Below are 15,835 nucleotides of genomic sequence, written 5' to 3' on the forward strand. Positions count from 1 at the left end.
TGCTGCCGGCCTAGGGTTCCGTTCACCCAGGCCGGCAGCAGGCTGAGCGGGGCCGGTGGACAGAACTCCGGCTGGCAGCATCGTGCCAGTAAAAATCTGCTCGCGTGCTGCCTTTGGCAAGTGTGCCGCAGGTTGCCGACCCCTGGTCTAGGTAATACTTAGTCCTGCCATGAATGCAGGGGACTGGACTAGATGACCTCTCGAGGTCCCTCCCAGTCCTACAATTCTATGATTTGTGTCAGGGCCTTAGAGTTGAATATTAAAGCTTATAGCTGGATGATCTTTCAGCTCTGTGACTTGCGAATCAGGGGACCTTATATTGGGCTCCCAAACCCACATTTAGACTCTGAACGGCTCTATCCAACCTTCACTGAACTCAGCAAAAAGACTGTCATTGACTTTAACGTCTGCAGTGTTGTAGCCATGTTGGTCCCAGGTTATGAGTCCCCCAGAACTTTTTCAGAAGTGCTCACCAACTCCGGAGCCCGTTAAAGTCAATGGGAAATACAGGTACTCCGCACCTTTCAAGAACATGACAGTTCAATTCAGGTAGGTTGCTTTAAGCATGCGGGTTTTAAAATTTTGGCCAGTGATCCAGTCCTGTAAACCCTTTACAGTTAATCCCAGTGACTGAGTCTACTCAGGTGAGAAAGGAATTACTAATAAGAGTTAAGGGTTTGCAAGATCAGGCATCTAAATTTTTTATTTATTTATTTATTTTTTATTATTATTATTAAATGACTGCCCCATTCTCCTGCAATGACAACATTTCCCACAGCATTTGCTATTTTCTGCAGCTTTCTTGTTCCTTCCACTATGGAGAAATGGTCCCTTGAATTACTCTAATTATTCCACTAACAGGCCTTATTTATATTTACTTTTCATCTACAGCACTGGATCTACTGTCTGAACTTCTTTAGAACACAACTGATGACAGCACATGGGTTGCTGCTTCAAAACAAAGATTTAAAGAACCAGCTAAGCGCCAACAGGAACATACGGACAGGGAAATCTTAATAGGGATAATTCTTCCAGTGGGGGACCTCGTGTAACTGCCATTAGCATTAACGCACATTACAGCAGAGCTGAGAAGGGAATGGAGCCCAACCCTCAAGGACCTGACCCAATGCTCACTGAAAATCAACAGGGGTTTTTGCATGGACTTCCAGGCTTTGGATCAAGCTCTTCGAATCTGCAAGACTAGGTATGGCAAATATCTTGCAATACAGATTTATATGCACCTAGAAATAATCATCTCACTCCAGTGTTCTGGCACTAAAGAATACAACTGCGCTATACTATATATTTAGAACAGAAGGTAATAGGTTATACACATGCAGTTTCTGGTCATTTCTTAGCCTAAGCAACCAGTAATTTCTCTAAGGGCAGCAGTGAGCGGAAATAACTGTACCTCAGCCATTTTAGGGTTCCAGCCACCATGCCCCTCTTGCATCTCTCGTAAGATGTCAATGTCCAGCAGGCATTTCACTTTGTCCCCATGCTGGAAGGGATGCCTCTCTGTGCTTGCTTTCCTCTGCACCTCAGCAGGCTTTCCTGAACAGAAGAACGACCCCACACATACACAAAGTAAAGCATCTGTATTTGTTGCTCCTTTCTAACATCCCAATGAATGGGAGATAGGACAGCATTAAGGCCAAAAATCCTTCTCGCTTTCCTCAAGCGAGCGTGGACATGCACACTGTGGGACAGCAGTCTATGGGCTTACTTTTGTGAGCAGGATTTGGCCCTAACTGGATAATACTAGAAGTCAAGAAGGGGGCATCTCTTGCCAAGGCATTTTGGTCCCTTATGGAAAGGAATCTATTTGAAAAGCTGCCCCCCTGGTGACACCAAACTCCCACATCTGCTTCCACCAATTAACATCTCCCCAACATTGCTGAGGACTAGCTCCCTCCATAGGCAAGTGCAGATCTTGCTTTATGGACGGTCTCACTCGTGTTCTCTGCCCAGATATACTCCCTGCCCAACCCTTCCATTCCCTGATGCTTGGACCACAGCCTGTGTGGGCCTGATCCTACCCCCAGCAAAGCCAATGGCTATCCTTTCACTGACGTCAAGGGGAGCAGGATTGGGCCCTGAATGCCTGGATTATATATACATCAGTGGGCTTTAAGGGGAAACCTTAAGGCTTCAGAACTGATTCTGTGTTGATTCCTTCATTCATTTCCCTAGAGCCTTGGAAGCGGAGATAGGCTGAGGCACGGTGTTGAACTAGACATCACCGTTACCACGGCTACATTCCTATCTTCCCAGTTAGGGCAGGTATTTGGGTGCTGGATTCTCAAAACCTCCCTCAAGCCACAGTCCCCCCAGCATGCCAGTGCAGCAGGACTACGCAGCTCAGGCTCTCCAAACACAGGAGCACTGGCTGCCTCGTTGAAAGGACGAGAAGCCTTGGATTAGCAAGGTGTCCATTACGCTGAACTCTCTGCTCAGGTAACGGACACGCCCCAGAGAGTTTCCTACATTTACACAAGCAACTAATTGGCCTCTACGTACCTTTCCTGCCAATGGGACTTGGTATCCAAACCAAATGTCCACAGACAAGTACTCTCGTATCACTGGAGGATCAGGCTACCCGACTAACCCATTTTTCGACTCCCGTTATTGTTTAAATGGCATGTGTTACATGGAAACTTTATGCATCTAGCTGTTCAATCTTCTCTGCCAAGTCAGGATGGGCTTTAGTGAGAGATGCTCAGGCATGTTTGACAATGACCAAGTGTTACGACAGTCCCATATTCTAAAGTCAACATGCCGCATACCTAGTCTCGGGAGATGCTCTTTGTAGTAAAAGCCGCCAGATGCTTCCACAATGCATTTCAGGTCCACCTTTCCCTTGTGCCCGACTCTGTAAACGTTTGTGGTGCCGTCAGACCACGTGACGCTGGCCACGCTGCGGCCAGTCTCCACATCCCAGCCACGAATATCCACCACTCTCCCGGTTTTACCTTCACCACCTGATTTAAAAAGAGAAATAAGAACCAACTAACTTACACTCCCACAGAGCCTTAATACACAGATATTCACCTGCCACTCAGGTGTTCACTGTCTGACATAACACCAGAGCCTTACTGACTAATAATGCTTAGCGTACCTTCGGTCCTCCAGAGATGTTAATTAACTGATTCCCTGTGAAGGGAAATAGCTAGTATCATCTCTATTTTATGGATAAGGAAACAGGCAAAAAAGAGCTTCTATGATCTGCTCAAGGCTACAAAGGAAGTCAATTTCAAAGCAATAATTTGACATTTCTAGCTCCCAGTCCCATATTCAGACCACATCTTTCCCTATTCAGTAGTTTAGGTCAGGAAGGGACGATAAAATACCATCTAAATCTCCATCACCTTCCTTGAGGAGTAATCACAAGAATCACTTGTTCTAGCCCAGCAAGAATGGACTGGAAGTTAGTGTTGGGTTGTTTTTTAAATTTCTATAAAGTGATGAGACTGAGATGGCTATTGTATGAATGCTCATCTTAAGAGTGAGTTTTGTATTTAGTTCTGAATCCGTGGAGAGATTTATATCAGCAGAATGTAATTAGCTAGACTAGAACTTAGCCTGGACATGGGGATCAAGACCTCTACATTATGCAAAAAGTGCACCAGGGGATGTTTTTCAATGATTCCAAATGACTAGGGCTTTGGTTTTTATCCTCATCTAAAAAAAAAAAAAAAAAGTATGTTTTCTGTGGCATTTTAATTTTAAATAAATAAAATGAGAGAGAGAAAGAAAGAAAGTGGGGCCAAAACAAATGAATGCACTGGTCAGTTCTCCAATAAAATAATACCACAGAACACTGGGCACAAAGCCACCAGCTAGGCATGGGGAAGGAGGGAGAGATTGTGGCAGTGAGATTTCTGCATGTGAGGGTTTGGGTAGGATTTCTGCAGGGCCCTTTCTGGGAGCCCACAGGCTGACTCCACAACACCAACGGAAACGCGCGCTTTGCTAGCAGGCAGCATGCTGGTTGAATACAGCACAGAGCCCCACAACCATCTAGCCCTTCTTTTGGGGGAGAGGAAGAGGGAAAAAAATCAGGAGACTTTGCAATTATCCTGGCACCTTTGTGTTTTTCCATCTTGAGCTTTGCAATCTCATTTCATGCTGCAAAGGGCACTGTGTGAGTGCACGGTTATTTTTAACTGGGGAAACTCAGCTATTACAGACCCCAGTCTCTGCTGGTTCAGAGAGAGAATCATTACATAAGGCTCTATGAATGCTGGACAACCTTTCCGCTTGCAAGCATGGATGGGCAAAAGCCACACTCTACAAGAGGATTCTTTAAAAAGCCACTTTCCCTGACCCGTAGAAATACTGTCTAGACAGACAACGCACGGTGCGAAGGCGACACACTGTGGCCAGGTAGAAACATGGCAGTTCTTTCAACTCCTACCCAGTTCTCTTGCTCTCTCCTATCATTCGTGAGTCAAGCAAACAATGACAAGCTTTGTTTCACGTCCTCTTCCCTACAGGTGTGGAGGCTGAAGGGTATGAACAAGCTTCCCCAGATTAGGCGAGTATTTATGGCTCTGCTTACAGGAAACACACTCTCTCAAGAGGCAGTGGGGGCTATCAAGGGATAGGGAGTCGACTCAGGGGTTCTGTTCCCAGATCTGCCACTGCCTCACTGTGTGACCTTGAGCAAATCTCCTACCTTAGTTTACCACTTCCTAAAATGGGCGCAGTAGCACTTTCCTAACTCACTGGGTCGATTCTGAGGCTATGATTGTTTGCGAGGCTCTTGGAAATCCTCAGATGAGCAGTGCTGCCCTCTGCGTTTATGACACACCCGTAACAAGAGCCAACTGTGCAACGTAAAAGAGGACCAGCTGGCCCAGGGGACGTTCCCAGTCCACTCCATCACTGATTAAGAGGGAGATTTTCAAGGCAGAATTAAGAATTTGACTCCCAGCTCCTACCAATTTACAATGCGAATGGAGTGCCCAACTCCCCTGCATGGCCTCTGAAAAAAATCTTCCCTCGGGAATAGCAGACACAAGCAGCTCAGCATGTGATTCACACCTACAGCCCCATTCTTAGGCAGTGAGCTGAACAACTGAACTGACAGCCAGGCAGTCCATATTCAGTAGTTGCAATTCTTTTTGGTTGCCGACAGTGTCTGCAGGATGCAACCTTCACAGTTAAGCCCGAAAGAGCCTTTCAGATTAGGAGGCGGCCCCTAGCCACAATCTTCATCTGCCAAAAGACTTTTCCAGTCGGTGCAAAAAGTCAGCCCAGAAGGGACAAGGCATCCAATCCACATTCCCCTCCACTGAGCAGGGCCAGCGTCTTGTGGAGCAAGCAGTCTGCGCTAACCCAGTGGAGAGATGCCGCAGCACATCGGTGACAGCATTCTGGGCTGCCAATGAAGCACACGAGAGGCAATTAAACACACTAGTGGCAGGTTGAGGATAAAGGCCTCACTGAACAAGTGGACGCAGCACTTGATTAAACCTCAGGGGTTAATTCCCAGCTCTGCCACAGACTCCCTGGGTGAACTTGGGCAAGTCCGCTCACGTCTCTGTGCCTCAGCTCCTGCGCTGTACAATAGGGAAGGCAATCGTCCTGGGCTCGCCGGATTCGGCTCTCTGAGGAGCAAGGGCAGAGGAAAAGGAGGAGAGGAAGACGAGAGCTCTCCAAGGGGCAGTGAGATCCTTCCTGCTTTAAAGATTTAAATAAAAAGCCAGCTGTTGGCTGGGCAAGTGAAACAGGAGCATTTGCTTCACCATTGGGGTGGCTTAGAGCTTGTTAGTGAGCGAACAAGATGAGCGAGAGAGAGAGAGAGAGAGAGAGAGACTTACCCTCCCCACACACAACTTCTATTGTGCCCAGAGGGGAAGAGATATGGGCCGAAGAGGATGGTGGGGCATGAAGCCTTGTTAAAATATTTGGGGGAGAGGTGAAGGCAGGGACACCGGGAGCAAAAATATGCAAGTTCCGCAGCTGGACCAAGACAACCATCAAGAGGCGAGCGAAAGGCTGGCAAAGGTAAATAACCTCCCCCTCCAACACCCCTCTGGTGGGGTGAGGGCTCCCCAGTGGTACTGTTTGTTGTTCATGAATACAGCGCCACAGGTGCGCTTGGCACTTACAGACACACAAAACCCAGCAGGTGCTCTGGACCCTGACCAATGTGAACGCAGCGACAAGTGACAAATAGCATTCAGCATTTCTTACGGTCAGCCGGGATCTAGATAAACGTCACCCATCCTTCCTTCCCCCTAGTCCATCGGTTTTCAGATCCTTCACTATAAAGCAGGGAGATGGCCGTTATCCGGATTTCATTTCAGGGGCATTTAGGCTCAGATTGAGGGAGAAAGAAAAACAATCAATAAAAGGGTCAGAGGGTCAAACAGCCAACACAGCTGCCAAAGCCCAGATCAGGTTGGAGGAGCTCAGTCCAGCATGAGGGGAGCATTTGGTTAACCAGCAAATTCTGCGGCAGTCAATGCTAATGTCCTTTAGAGGGTTTCAGGCAGCAGGGGATGGGATGGAAGCCACGAAGCAAAATTAAAAGTGAGGTCATTACAGTAGAAAACTTCACACTTGGCTGCTAATGCCCTAATAAGACACATGGGGCTGTGAGATTAATTAACTCAGCTCACTAGTGTCCTCGGACAGGGTTTACAGGATTTATTACCTTTATTTACACTTTTAACCTGCCCCAAACAGCAAAATATGTAATTGTGGTGGTTCTAGGAAACTAAAACCCGAGGGCCAGAAGCTCATCTGATATAAATGTGTGCAACTCCATTCAAGTCATATGGGGTGATGCGGAGTTACACCAGCTGAGAATCTGGCCCCCACCAAAAAAAGTTATTCTCAACCGGAAAGTTTTACAGCTAATTCATGCAGGGGAAACAAGCTGTAAATACTGTCACAGACAGGGCTTTGGAACATGCATGTACAGGAAAGATTCTTTAACTACTGCACATAGTGCTCAAATGACATCAGTGGAAGGACTGACATCGGACTTCAGATCAGGCCCATAATAGATCGTGATTATATTTAGGGCAGGACCAGAGACAGTCACAAATATGTTCTCTCACCTCACTCCCGCATTTTCAATTCTGCAGTTACAATTCATATAGAAGGCAGAGGCCATTCACCACTGACCATTGTTAACAGCGGTCTCCACTGATCTAGATGAAGGACCGTAGCACCATAAAGAAGAGAAAAGGATTAACAGAGAACCTGACGATCATCAGGAAGAAACGGTCACTTCCACTGAGATGGTAAGCTCCTTGGGGCAGAGTGTCTCTCTACATTCTGTGAAGTGTTGCGTAAATTTGCAGCCTGATATAAATGTGCAAGGGTACCACAGCATTCCTCTTCTGTAAAATAGGCACAGTATTATTGCCCTACCTCCCAGCGGGTTAAGAGTATATATTCATAGAACCATAGGGATAGAAGGGACCATAAAGGTCAAGTCTAACCCCTTGCCAAGATGCAGGATTTGTTGTGTCTAAACCATCCAAGACAGATGGCTCCAGCCTCCTTTAGAAAAGCTCCAGCGAAGGAGCTTCCACAACCTCGCTAGGCAGTCTGTTCCATTGTCATACTGTTCTTATGGTTAGAAAATTTTTCCTGAGATTTAATCTAAATCTGCTATGCTGTAGTTTGAACCCATTGCCTCTTGTGCTGCCCTCAGTGGCAAAAGAGAATGAGTACCTGAGTGTCACTTAGGACATGTCTACACTACAAAGTTACGTTGACTTTATGTAAGTCAACATAGAGCCTTCGACTTAAGCAAGTCGATCTTGCGTGTCCACACTATGCTCATCTGTTGGCAGAGTGCGTCCTAACTAGCAGGGCTTGCATCAACCCATGGAGCACTGCACTGTGGGTAGCTATCCCACAGTGCACGTAGCTGAGTGGAATTTCAGGTTGGGCTTACAATGCCTTATGGGACCAAAACATTGGCACGGGTGGTTATGGGAACATGGCGTTAGCCTCCCATGGTGCACTTCCCTCCCTCCCTGAAATCAACAGCAAACAAACCAAGCCTTTTTCGCAAGCCTGGGTTACCCGCGCGGATGCCATAGCATGACAAGCATGGACCCTGCTCAGCTGTACACTGTTGTGAGCATTACAAACACCTCGCACCTTATCCTGCAGTATTTACACAGCCGATACAGGAGCTGCCGTGCAGAAGAAAGTGATGCCACGCAAACAGCCTTGCTGGAAGACAGAGCGGAACAATCCGCAGTCGCTGGTGACAGTCATGCATCATCTTGACATGGTTGAGCGCCGTTTCTGGGCCCGGGAAACAAGCACTGACCGGTGAGACCACACTGATATGCAGCTATGGGATGATGAGCAGTGGCTGCAGAACTTGCTAACACATAAGGCCACTTTCCAAGAAATGTGCCAAGAGTTTTTCCCCAGCCCTGAAGTGCAGCAATACTAAAATGAGAGCAGCTCTGACAGTGAAGAAGCGAGTGGCGATAGCTCTGTGGAAGCTTGCAACGCCAGACTGCTACCAGTCAGTGGGGCATCAATTTGGAGTGGGTAAGCCTACCATGGGATCTGTTGTGATTCAAGTTTGCAGGGCCATTAACAGACTTCTGCTCAGAAGGATAGTGACTCTGGGCAGGACATAGTGGATGGTTTTGCCGCGATGGGATTCCCTAACTGCAGTGGGGCGATAGATGGAATGCATAGCCCTATCTTGGCACCAGACCACCTAGCCAAAGAGTACATAAACCGAAAAGGGTATTTCTCAATGGTGTTGCAAGTGCTGGTGGATCACAAGGGCTGTTTCACCGACACAACATGGGATGGTCAGGAAAGGTGCATGACGCGCGCATCTTTAAGAACACAGGTCTGTTCAGAAAGCTGCAAGCAGGGACTTTCTTTCCAGATTGCAAAATAACCATTGGTGATGTTGAAAGGTCAATCGTGATCCTGGGAGACCCAGCCTACTCCTTGCTCCAATGGCTCACCAGCAGCCTGGACAGCACTAAGGACCGGTTCAACCACAGGCTGAGCAAGTGCAGAATGGTGGTGGAATGAGCCTTTGGTCATTTAAAAGGTCACTGGCGTTGTTGGCTTACTAGATTAGACTTCAGTGAAAGCAATATCCCCATTGTTATTGCTGCCTTCTGTGTGCTCCATAATATCTGTGAAACAAAAGGGAGAAAAGTTTCTGCCGGAGTAGAGGGTTGAGGCAGATCGCCTGGCAGCCAGTTTTGATCAGCCAGACACCAGGGCAATAAGAAGAGCAAATCGAGGGGCTCTGTGTCTCCGTGAGGCTTTGAAAGCCAGTTTCAGCAATGAGCCAGAATAATGCGACTTATCTGTATTGTCCCCTCCATTGCATTTTCTCCCCTGTAAATTCCAGCCCCACCAACCACCATGTGTTGAATGAATAAAGAGCCTTTTCTTCTCAATACGTTAAGTTTTATTATGCACACAAACACACAGAGGCAGCAAAGAAAAGTAAGATAAAATAAGCAATGGGGCAAAAGGGCTGATGACCCTGTGCGGGGAGAAACAAGGAAAGCTTGCTTACAGCTGAACTGCAACAACAATCAAAGGTGTGGGAACGGGCGCCTTCTGGTCCTTGTACCCTCCCCTGGTGTTGAGTGCAAGAGATACTGAACTTCTCCCCTCCCTGCCTCATAGGCCATTTGGGGAAGGAGGATGTAGAACTCGGCAATGATGGCAGCAGGTTCAGCATTGGCTGCAGAGGGACTGTAGTATCCAGCTGCCTTTCTTGAACCTCAGACGCCTCAACATGTCTGACTGCTCCTTCATAATCTGCAGCATCTCTTCCTGCATGGCACACTCTTGTTCCCTCCATGCTCTAAGCTCCGTCTTGTCACTCTCAGAGACATGCATTAACTCATTGAACATGTCCTCCCAAGTCTTCTTTTTCCGCCTTCTAATCTGGGAAAGTCTCTGTCCCGGTGTGGAGGATGTGCCAATGGACAAGATTTCAGCTGCAAGGAATGCAAAGCACAAGGGTAGCATGGACCGTGCATACATGGTTTGTGGTGCAAGGTTAATTTTAAAAATAAAAATAAAAAAAACACCCCTTAATATACTTCACTGCAAGCCACAACATAATCACAACCGCTGGCTATTGCAATAGTCTGTTTGCATGGGCGAGAGGCCTTGTGCTGCTGCTTTTGTGAAGACATCCTTGGGATCACAGGTTGGAACGTGAGGAAAAAAACCCCCTTCCCCTAGCAACCTGGATGGTACTTGAGGACAGGCACCAGTGTAAAGCCCCCCAAATAGTATTTTTTACAAAAGCGGCACTGGGTTGGGGGGGAAGGGAGACAAACAGGAAGCCGCCCCCCTTTTTTTCAAATGCTGCTTGCAATACCCGGTGATCCCTTCCAATCACAACTATGGCACATTTGGGGAAAATGTGGTTGTGACAGCCAGATTTCACCAGACGGGAGGCAGATTACTTGTTGAATTGTTTGCAGCTTAAGGGCTAGCATTGAAAACTTCCTGTTTCCCCTAGGTGACCCTATGCGATATCATTCGCCTGAGCGTAACAGAGGTGGCAAGGGAGCTGATGCTGCAAGCGTCTGGGTACAGACCTGGTCCTTATGCTGCAATGCTGCGTGCTACAATGATGCCAGCAGAGTTAATACTGGAGTGGCGCGGGAAAGTGTCCTACCATGGTGGATGAAATAAGGCAGTCCTTCCCAGAAACTTTCTGCGAGGGATTGCAGAATACCTCCATGAAAGCTTCTTAGAGATCTCCATGGAGGATTCCCAGGCCATCCCTGTGCACATCAAACAGTCTTTTTCGGAGAGCACCCTCTGCGTAGCTGGAGTGGCCACCGATACCCAGTACATCTGCTTTTTTGTTCAGATTAAACATAAATAATAGCATGTAACCCCTACAATTTGACTGGAAATGTGCACTCACCAAAGGTGCCTTCCCCAGCATCATGCTCTGCCACCAACTGGTCCTGTGAAGGGATGGGCTCTGGGGTTAAAAACAGTTCTTGGCTGTCGGGGGAAATGGATCCTCCACTTGCCTGCCTCACACTCGCCTCCTCCTCCTCAACAATGTCCTCCTCGTTGTTGTCAGAGGTCACCCGAGGCTCCTGGGAGGTATCCACAGAGCGTGGGGAGGTCGCAGCAGAGAATCGCATGCAGTTCCTCATAAAAGCGGCATGTCTGTGGGCCAGAACCAGAAAGACTGTTCGCCTCCCTTGTCTTCTGGTACGCCTGCTGAAGCTCATTTATTGTCATGTGGCACTCCTGCACGTGCCTGGTGTAGCCCTTGTCCCCCATGCCCCGTGCAATCTTGGCATAGATGTCAGCGTTTCTTCTGCTGGATTGGAGCTCTGCCTGCACAGACTCTTCTCCCCTCACAGCAGTAAGATCCAACACCTCCTGTGTACTCCATGCTGGAGAGCGTTTGCGGCCTTGAGTCTCCATGATCAGCTGTGCTGGCGAGCTCTCCAGTCTCCACGCTGATCAAACAGGAAATGAACATTCAAAAGTTCCTGGACCTTTAACAGGGGAGCAGCTGTTTCCTGTACACCTGGCTGACATTCAGTAGAGTTGAAAGTGCTCTCCAGAGCGGTCACAGCGGAGCACTGTGGGACACTTCCTGGAGGCCAATTCATTCGAATTATACAACGCAGCGTCTACACTATCCCCAGGTCGACCCGTGGGTGTCGCATCAAGCGCTACGCCTCTCGCAGAGGTGGAGTACAGAAGTCAACTTTACAGGCCACTTAGGTTGGTGAAAGGGACTTGGTAGTGTAGACACATACATTATTAGATCGACTTAACATGGCTTATGTCGACCTAAGTTTGTAGTGTAGACCAGGCCTCAGATAGGAGAGAGATGCCACAGAAATGAATAAATACAAGCGCAAACATACTAAATTAGAGCTATTAATAAAAAAAATCAGTAGCATATGAATAGCTCCAACACATTCCCTGCTGTAGTGTGCATTTGCAGTTAGCAGCTTGGTATCAAACTGTTTTTATAGTAGATTTTGTAAGGAGGGGGGTTGTGTGTGTAGGGGAGGGGAAGGGGAGTGGAACTACGATCCTTACCATCCTGATTACCCCACTCCCAGTCTGGGCCACGGACAACTTTGGCCCCCTGGAAAGTGCCTTTTAACGTGATACGAGGCAAGTTCTGTCGTGGACCCACTGTGACTCTGAAAGACAAAAGCCAGAGAAGATAGACCCATTTAATATTATTGACATTGGGGTAGGACTCAGTTAAGATTAGGGCCCCAATGCTCTGGGTTCTGTACAACCACACAACCCCTGCTCTGGAGAGCTTACAATCTAAATAGGCAAAATGGACAAAGGGCTAGGGGAAAGGATACAACATACAAGCAAAGGCCCCGGTCCTGCAGGTTGATCTCCATGGGAAGACCCTTACACTTGTGCAATGCTCAAATTACTGCAGAAGGATGGGTTTGATGCCACACACTGCCATAGACTGTGATCTTGGGTATGTCACTTAGCCTCTCTGTGCCTCAGTTTCCCATCTGTTAAATGGGGATAACAGGAGTGTTGTGAAGATAAACACATGAAGATTCCGAGGTGCATACTGTGGTAACGTAGACAATAGAAGTACGACTGATAGGCAGACATAGTCTTATGAGGTTCTATACTAGTGCACGAGTCTACCCACACTGATCAGACTGCAGGATCAGGGCCAAGAGCACACAGAACAAGGTGGGGATGAGTTAACAGAAGAGGAGTAAGACAAGGAAGGAAGGGGTTGTGGAGATGGACATTGAGGGAAAGGACAGGGAGGCTGGCAGCAGCAGGCACTCATGATGGTCTATTTCACATAGCTCTGGACTTTAGAGCACCCTTTGATGACTGAGAAAGAGGAATTCATGTTGATCTAAAGTTTTAATGCAGTTTCACACACACCACTCAGCACATCCAGGACCAAGGACTAAAAACGAAGCGTCCCCCTTTTTGCAATACACTCAGTATTCTTGAGGTTGCTGTGTGGGGAAACCAGAGTTTTTAGAAAGTTTGGGTAAAAATGATTTCATGAGATTTGCAAACCAGAGATCACAGCAGGAAAACAAGCTTATTAAGGGGTCAGACTTGGATACTTTTAACTCATATCTAGTAATACCTTACTCTAGGAGGACTCTACAAACTACCTATAGAATACGGTTCTATTCATGGTAAGACAGACTGGAACAATCAGGCCCTAAGTAACCTCATTGATCTAACTGTTCACACAGTGCTATGGAAGATCTAATGCTCAGAGCATTATTAAATGGTCTTACACCATATTATGAGGATATAATAGTCTCAGTACAACATATGCGAGGTTATTCATGTTTCAGAAGTGGAACACCAGAACTCAGCAATCCAAACTACCGTGCTCAGACACTGAGCAGAATCCTTCAAAACAGATCAATGAAGGAGAAAGGGGGGGGGTGGGAAATGATGTAATTGCTCCTCCCACAAACTTGACACCACCACTCAATCACACAAGGGCACAGAACTTCTGCGTAGCCCCACAGGCACCCCCTGCTCCCAAAGCCTTCTATACAGGGCACAACTCTAGAAAGTACCTAGTAACAAAAATGCAACTCAGTTGCTCACTACACTGAGAAATTAAATGGCTAAAAACAGCTTTCCAAGAAATCCAGCAACTCCAACACAGAAAGCCCACATTTAAAAGCGATACCTACATGATGGTAAATATGGGTTCTGATGTCCTGTTAAAACAGCTTCCAATTCCCATAACGTTTAGGCAGTTTCTCCGCCCTTCCAGAGTTTGCTGCTTCTGTCTCTGCTTCCCCTACAGAAGGCTTCTATTCCACAAAAATCCTCAGCAGCCCAAGTTTTTAAGAATCTGTTTGTTCTGCTCAGTCTAGGGATAGCTGACTTTTTTCCTTGGTTAGTACAAAAGCAGTGCAATCCATATCTGCACAGTGACTGAGTATAGCTCTAAGGTTAGGAAAACAATAGTGAAACTGCATTGAACTCTGAATGCTTTATTTAATCCCCCTCTAATACCTAGAGACAGAAGGCTGGGACGCAGGAAGATAAACTCCTTACGCTGGTACTTGGAAATGGTGTTTATCAACTCACCAAAATCCTAAATCTTGTGCCTTCTTTAGCTTGCTGATGGATCTTCCATCATGTGCTGAACACCCTAATGTGTTTATAAAAAGGAGATATTTGCGCACACATCCTGCTAATTGTGGGCTTTTCATGATCTAGAGTGTAACCTGATGGAGGGAAGATACAAACATTTTTTTATACCATCAAGGACATGGCATACCGGACAGCTATCAGCTTCATATGACAGAGCATAATCAGGAAGCAGTGTTGCACAGCTCAGCTAATTAGAAACACCAAGCAATGATCATTTTATTGCATCATATTATACCCGTGCCTTAAAAGATACACCTAATATTTGCCCTCAAAGCTAGTGTTTATCTGTGCACTACGTGGCTAAAATGCAAGGTAGCATTGTGCTGCTGTTCTACTGTATTATGTTGAATGCTTTTCTACTCTCATTGAAGCACCTTATAGTCAATCATGCACACAGGGCATTTGATAAAAGTTGTGTTTATTACACAACATCTCTAGCTTTAAAACAAGAATGAGGGAGGACAGAGTGGGTTACGGTTCAGACACTCAGCTGCAACGTGGGAGACCTGAGCTCTGCTACAGACTCCATATGTGACTTGGGCAAGTCACTTCACCCCCGTGTCACTCTCCCCATTTGTGAAATTGGGATGATGATGATGATGATGATGATGATATTTCCTTCTCCCACCCTTTGTCTGTCTTGTTTATTTAGACTGTAAACGTTTCACTGGAGGGATGGTCTGTCTGTACAGCACTTTGCACAATAGGGTTCTGAATTCCGATTCTAGCTGTTACTGAAATGAACAGTAAATTGTCCTTTCTTGTTGAAAGCTAGATGCAGGCAAGATGACGCTTTTGTTCAAACAGCAAGATAGCTCAGCCCATGCATGGAGTTTCTCATTATGATTTCCCTTTAAGTTTGATCACATAATAACAGGCATTTTGCATCTGTAAGTACTGGAGGTGCTACTGTCATTTCCAATGGGATTCGTAGGCTGTTCACCAACAAAGAAGAAAAGACGAGCTGACAAACTCGGCAGGTTTGGTTTTTAAGACCCCAGACTGTCTTCAGTTAGTCTTATTTATAAATACAAATCCCGTCACGTTTTGCCTGCTCAAGTTTATTTTTAACTTCACCGCAAATACGGTCTCAGACACATCCTAAACTATCACTGTGCTGATCTCAGTGCTAGCAATTAAAGATTCATTTGACTCCAAAGTGCAATTTTCAAGGAGACAGAGACACTCTGCTCAAACCATTTGGAGACACAATGAGCAAGTGGAGAACAACCATAAGGAACGAAAGATGTATTATGCGGTCTCTCTTTATGGGTTTTTTTAATTTCTCCCTCTGCTCTATTTATGCAACCTAGAGTTACTTCTCTTAAGCAACCATTCAAGGGTCCAGCAAAAACAAAAACAAAACCTCCTTTCCTGATAGGAGGTGGCTCTTCAAAAGAAGGTAACAGAATTGTATGGGGAGCCATGGAGAAACTTTAAAATGATCATTTAAGACAAACAGTTGGACTATGGGAGGTAGGATCCTCAGCTGCTTCCGTCTTGAAACAAACGTTTAACCCTCCTCTTCCCTTGATGAATTGCTCTCAATTTCTCCAGTTAACTAATCCGTCACAAGGCCACTATTTACTTGACCAAATTCGGACCTCAACAGAGCAGATTTTTTTCTTCAACTTTATGATGTAGGAGCTAAAGCTGGGCCGGGGGGAGGGGGGGGCCAAAG

At 46.5% G+C, this 15,835-nt stretch overlaps 1 protein-coding gene across 3 annotated transcripts in view; it reads right to left on the minus strand.

Annotated features, from left to right (window-relative positions):
- The window catches only part of MIB2 (mindbomb E3 ubiquitin protein ligase 2), a 109,700-nt gene that overhangs the window by 30,390 nt on the left and 63,475 nt on the right, over positions 1–15,835 (minus strand). For all 3 annotated transcript variants that reach the window (XM_026660037.2, XM_026660035.2, XM_026660036.2), the window contains 3 exons: positions 12,064–12,170; positions 2,787–2,981; positions 1,412–1,554 (listed from right to left, as the gene is read on the minus strand). In XM_026660037.2, coding sequence (XP_026515822.1) covers positions 1,412–1,554; positions 2,787–2,981; positions 12,064–12,170 — 445 coding nt within the window. The remainder of the gene's footprint in view (positions 1–1,411; positions 1,555–2,786; positions 2,982–12,063; positions 12,171–15,835) is intronic.

The sequence above is a fragment of the Terrapene carolina genome, unplaced genomic scaffold (assembly GCF_002925995.2).
Source record: "Terrapene carolina triunguis isolate 2854851 unplaced genomic scaffold, T_m_triunguis-2.0 Scaffold714, whole genome shotgun sequence".
Classification (NCBI taxonomy): domain Eukaryota; kingdom Metazoa; phylum Chordata; order Testudines; family Emydidae; genus Terrapene; species Terrapene triunguis.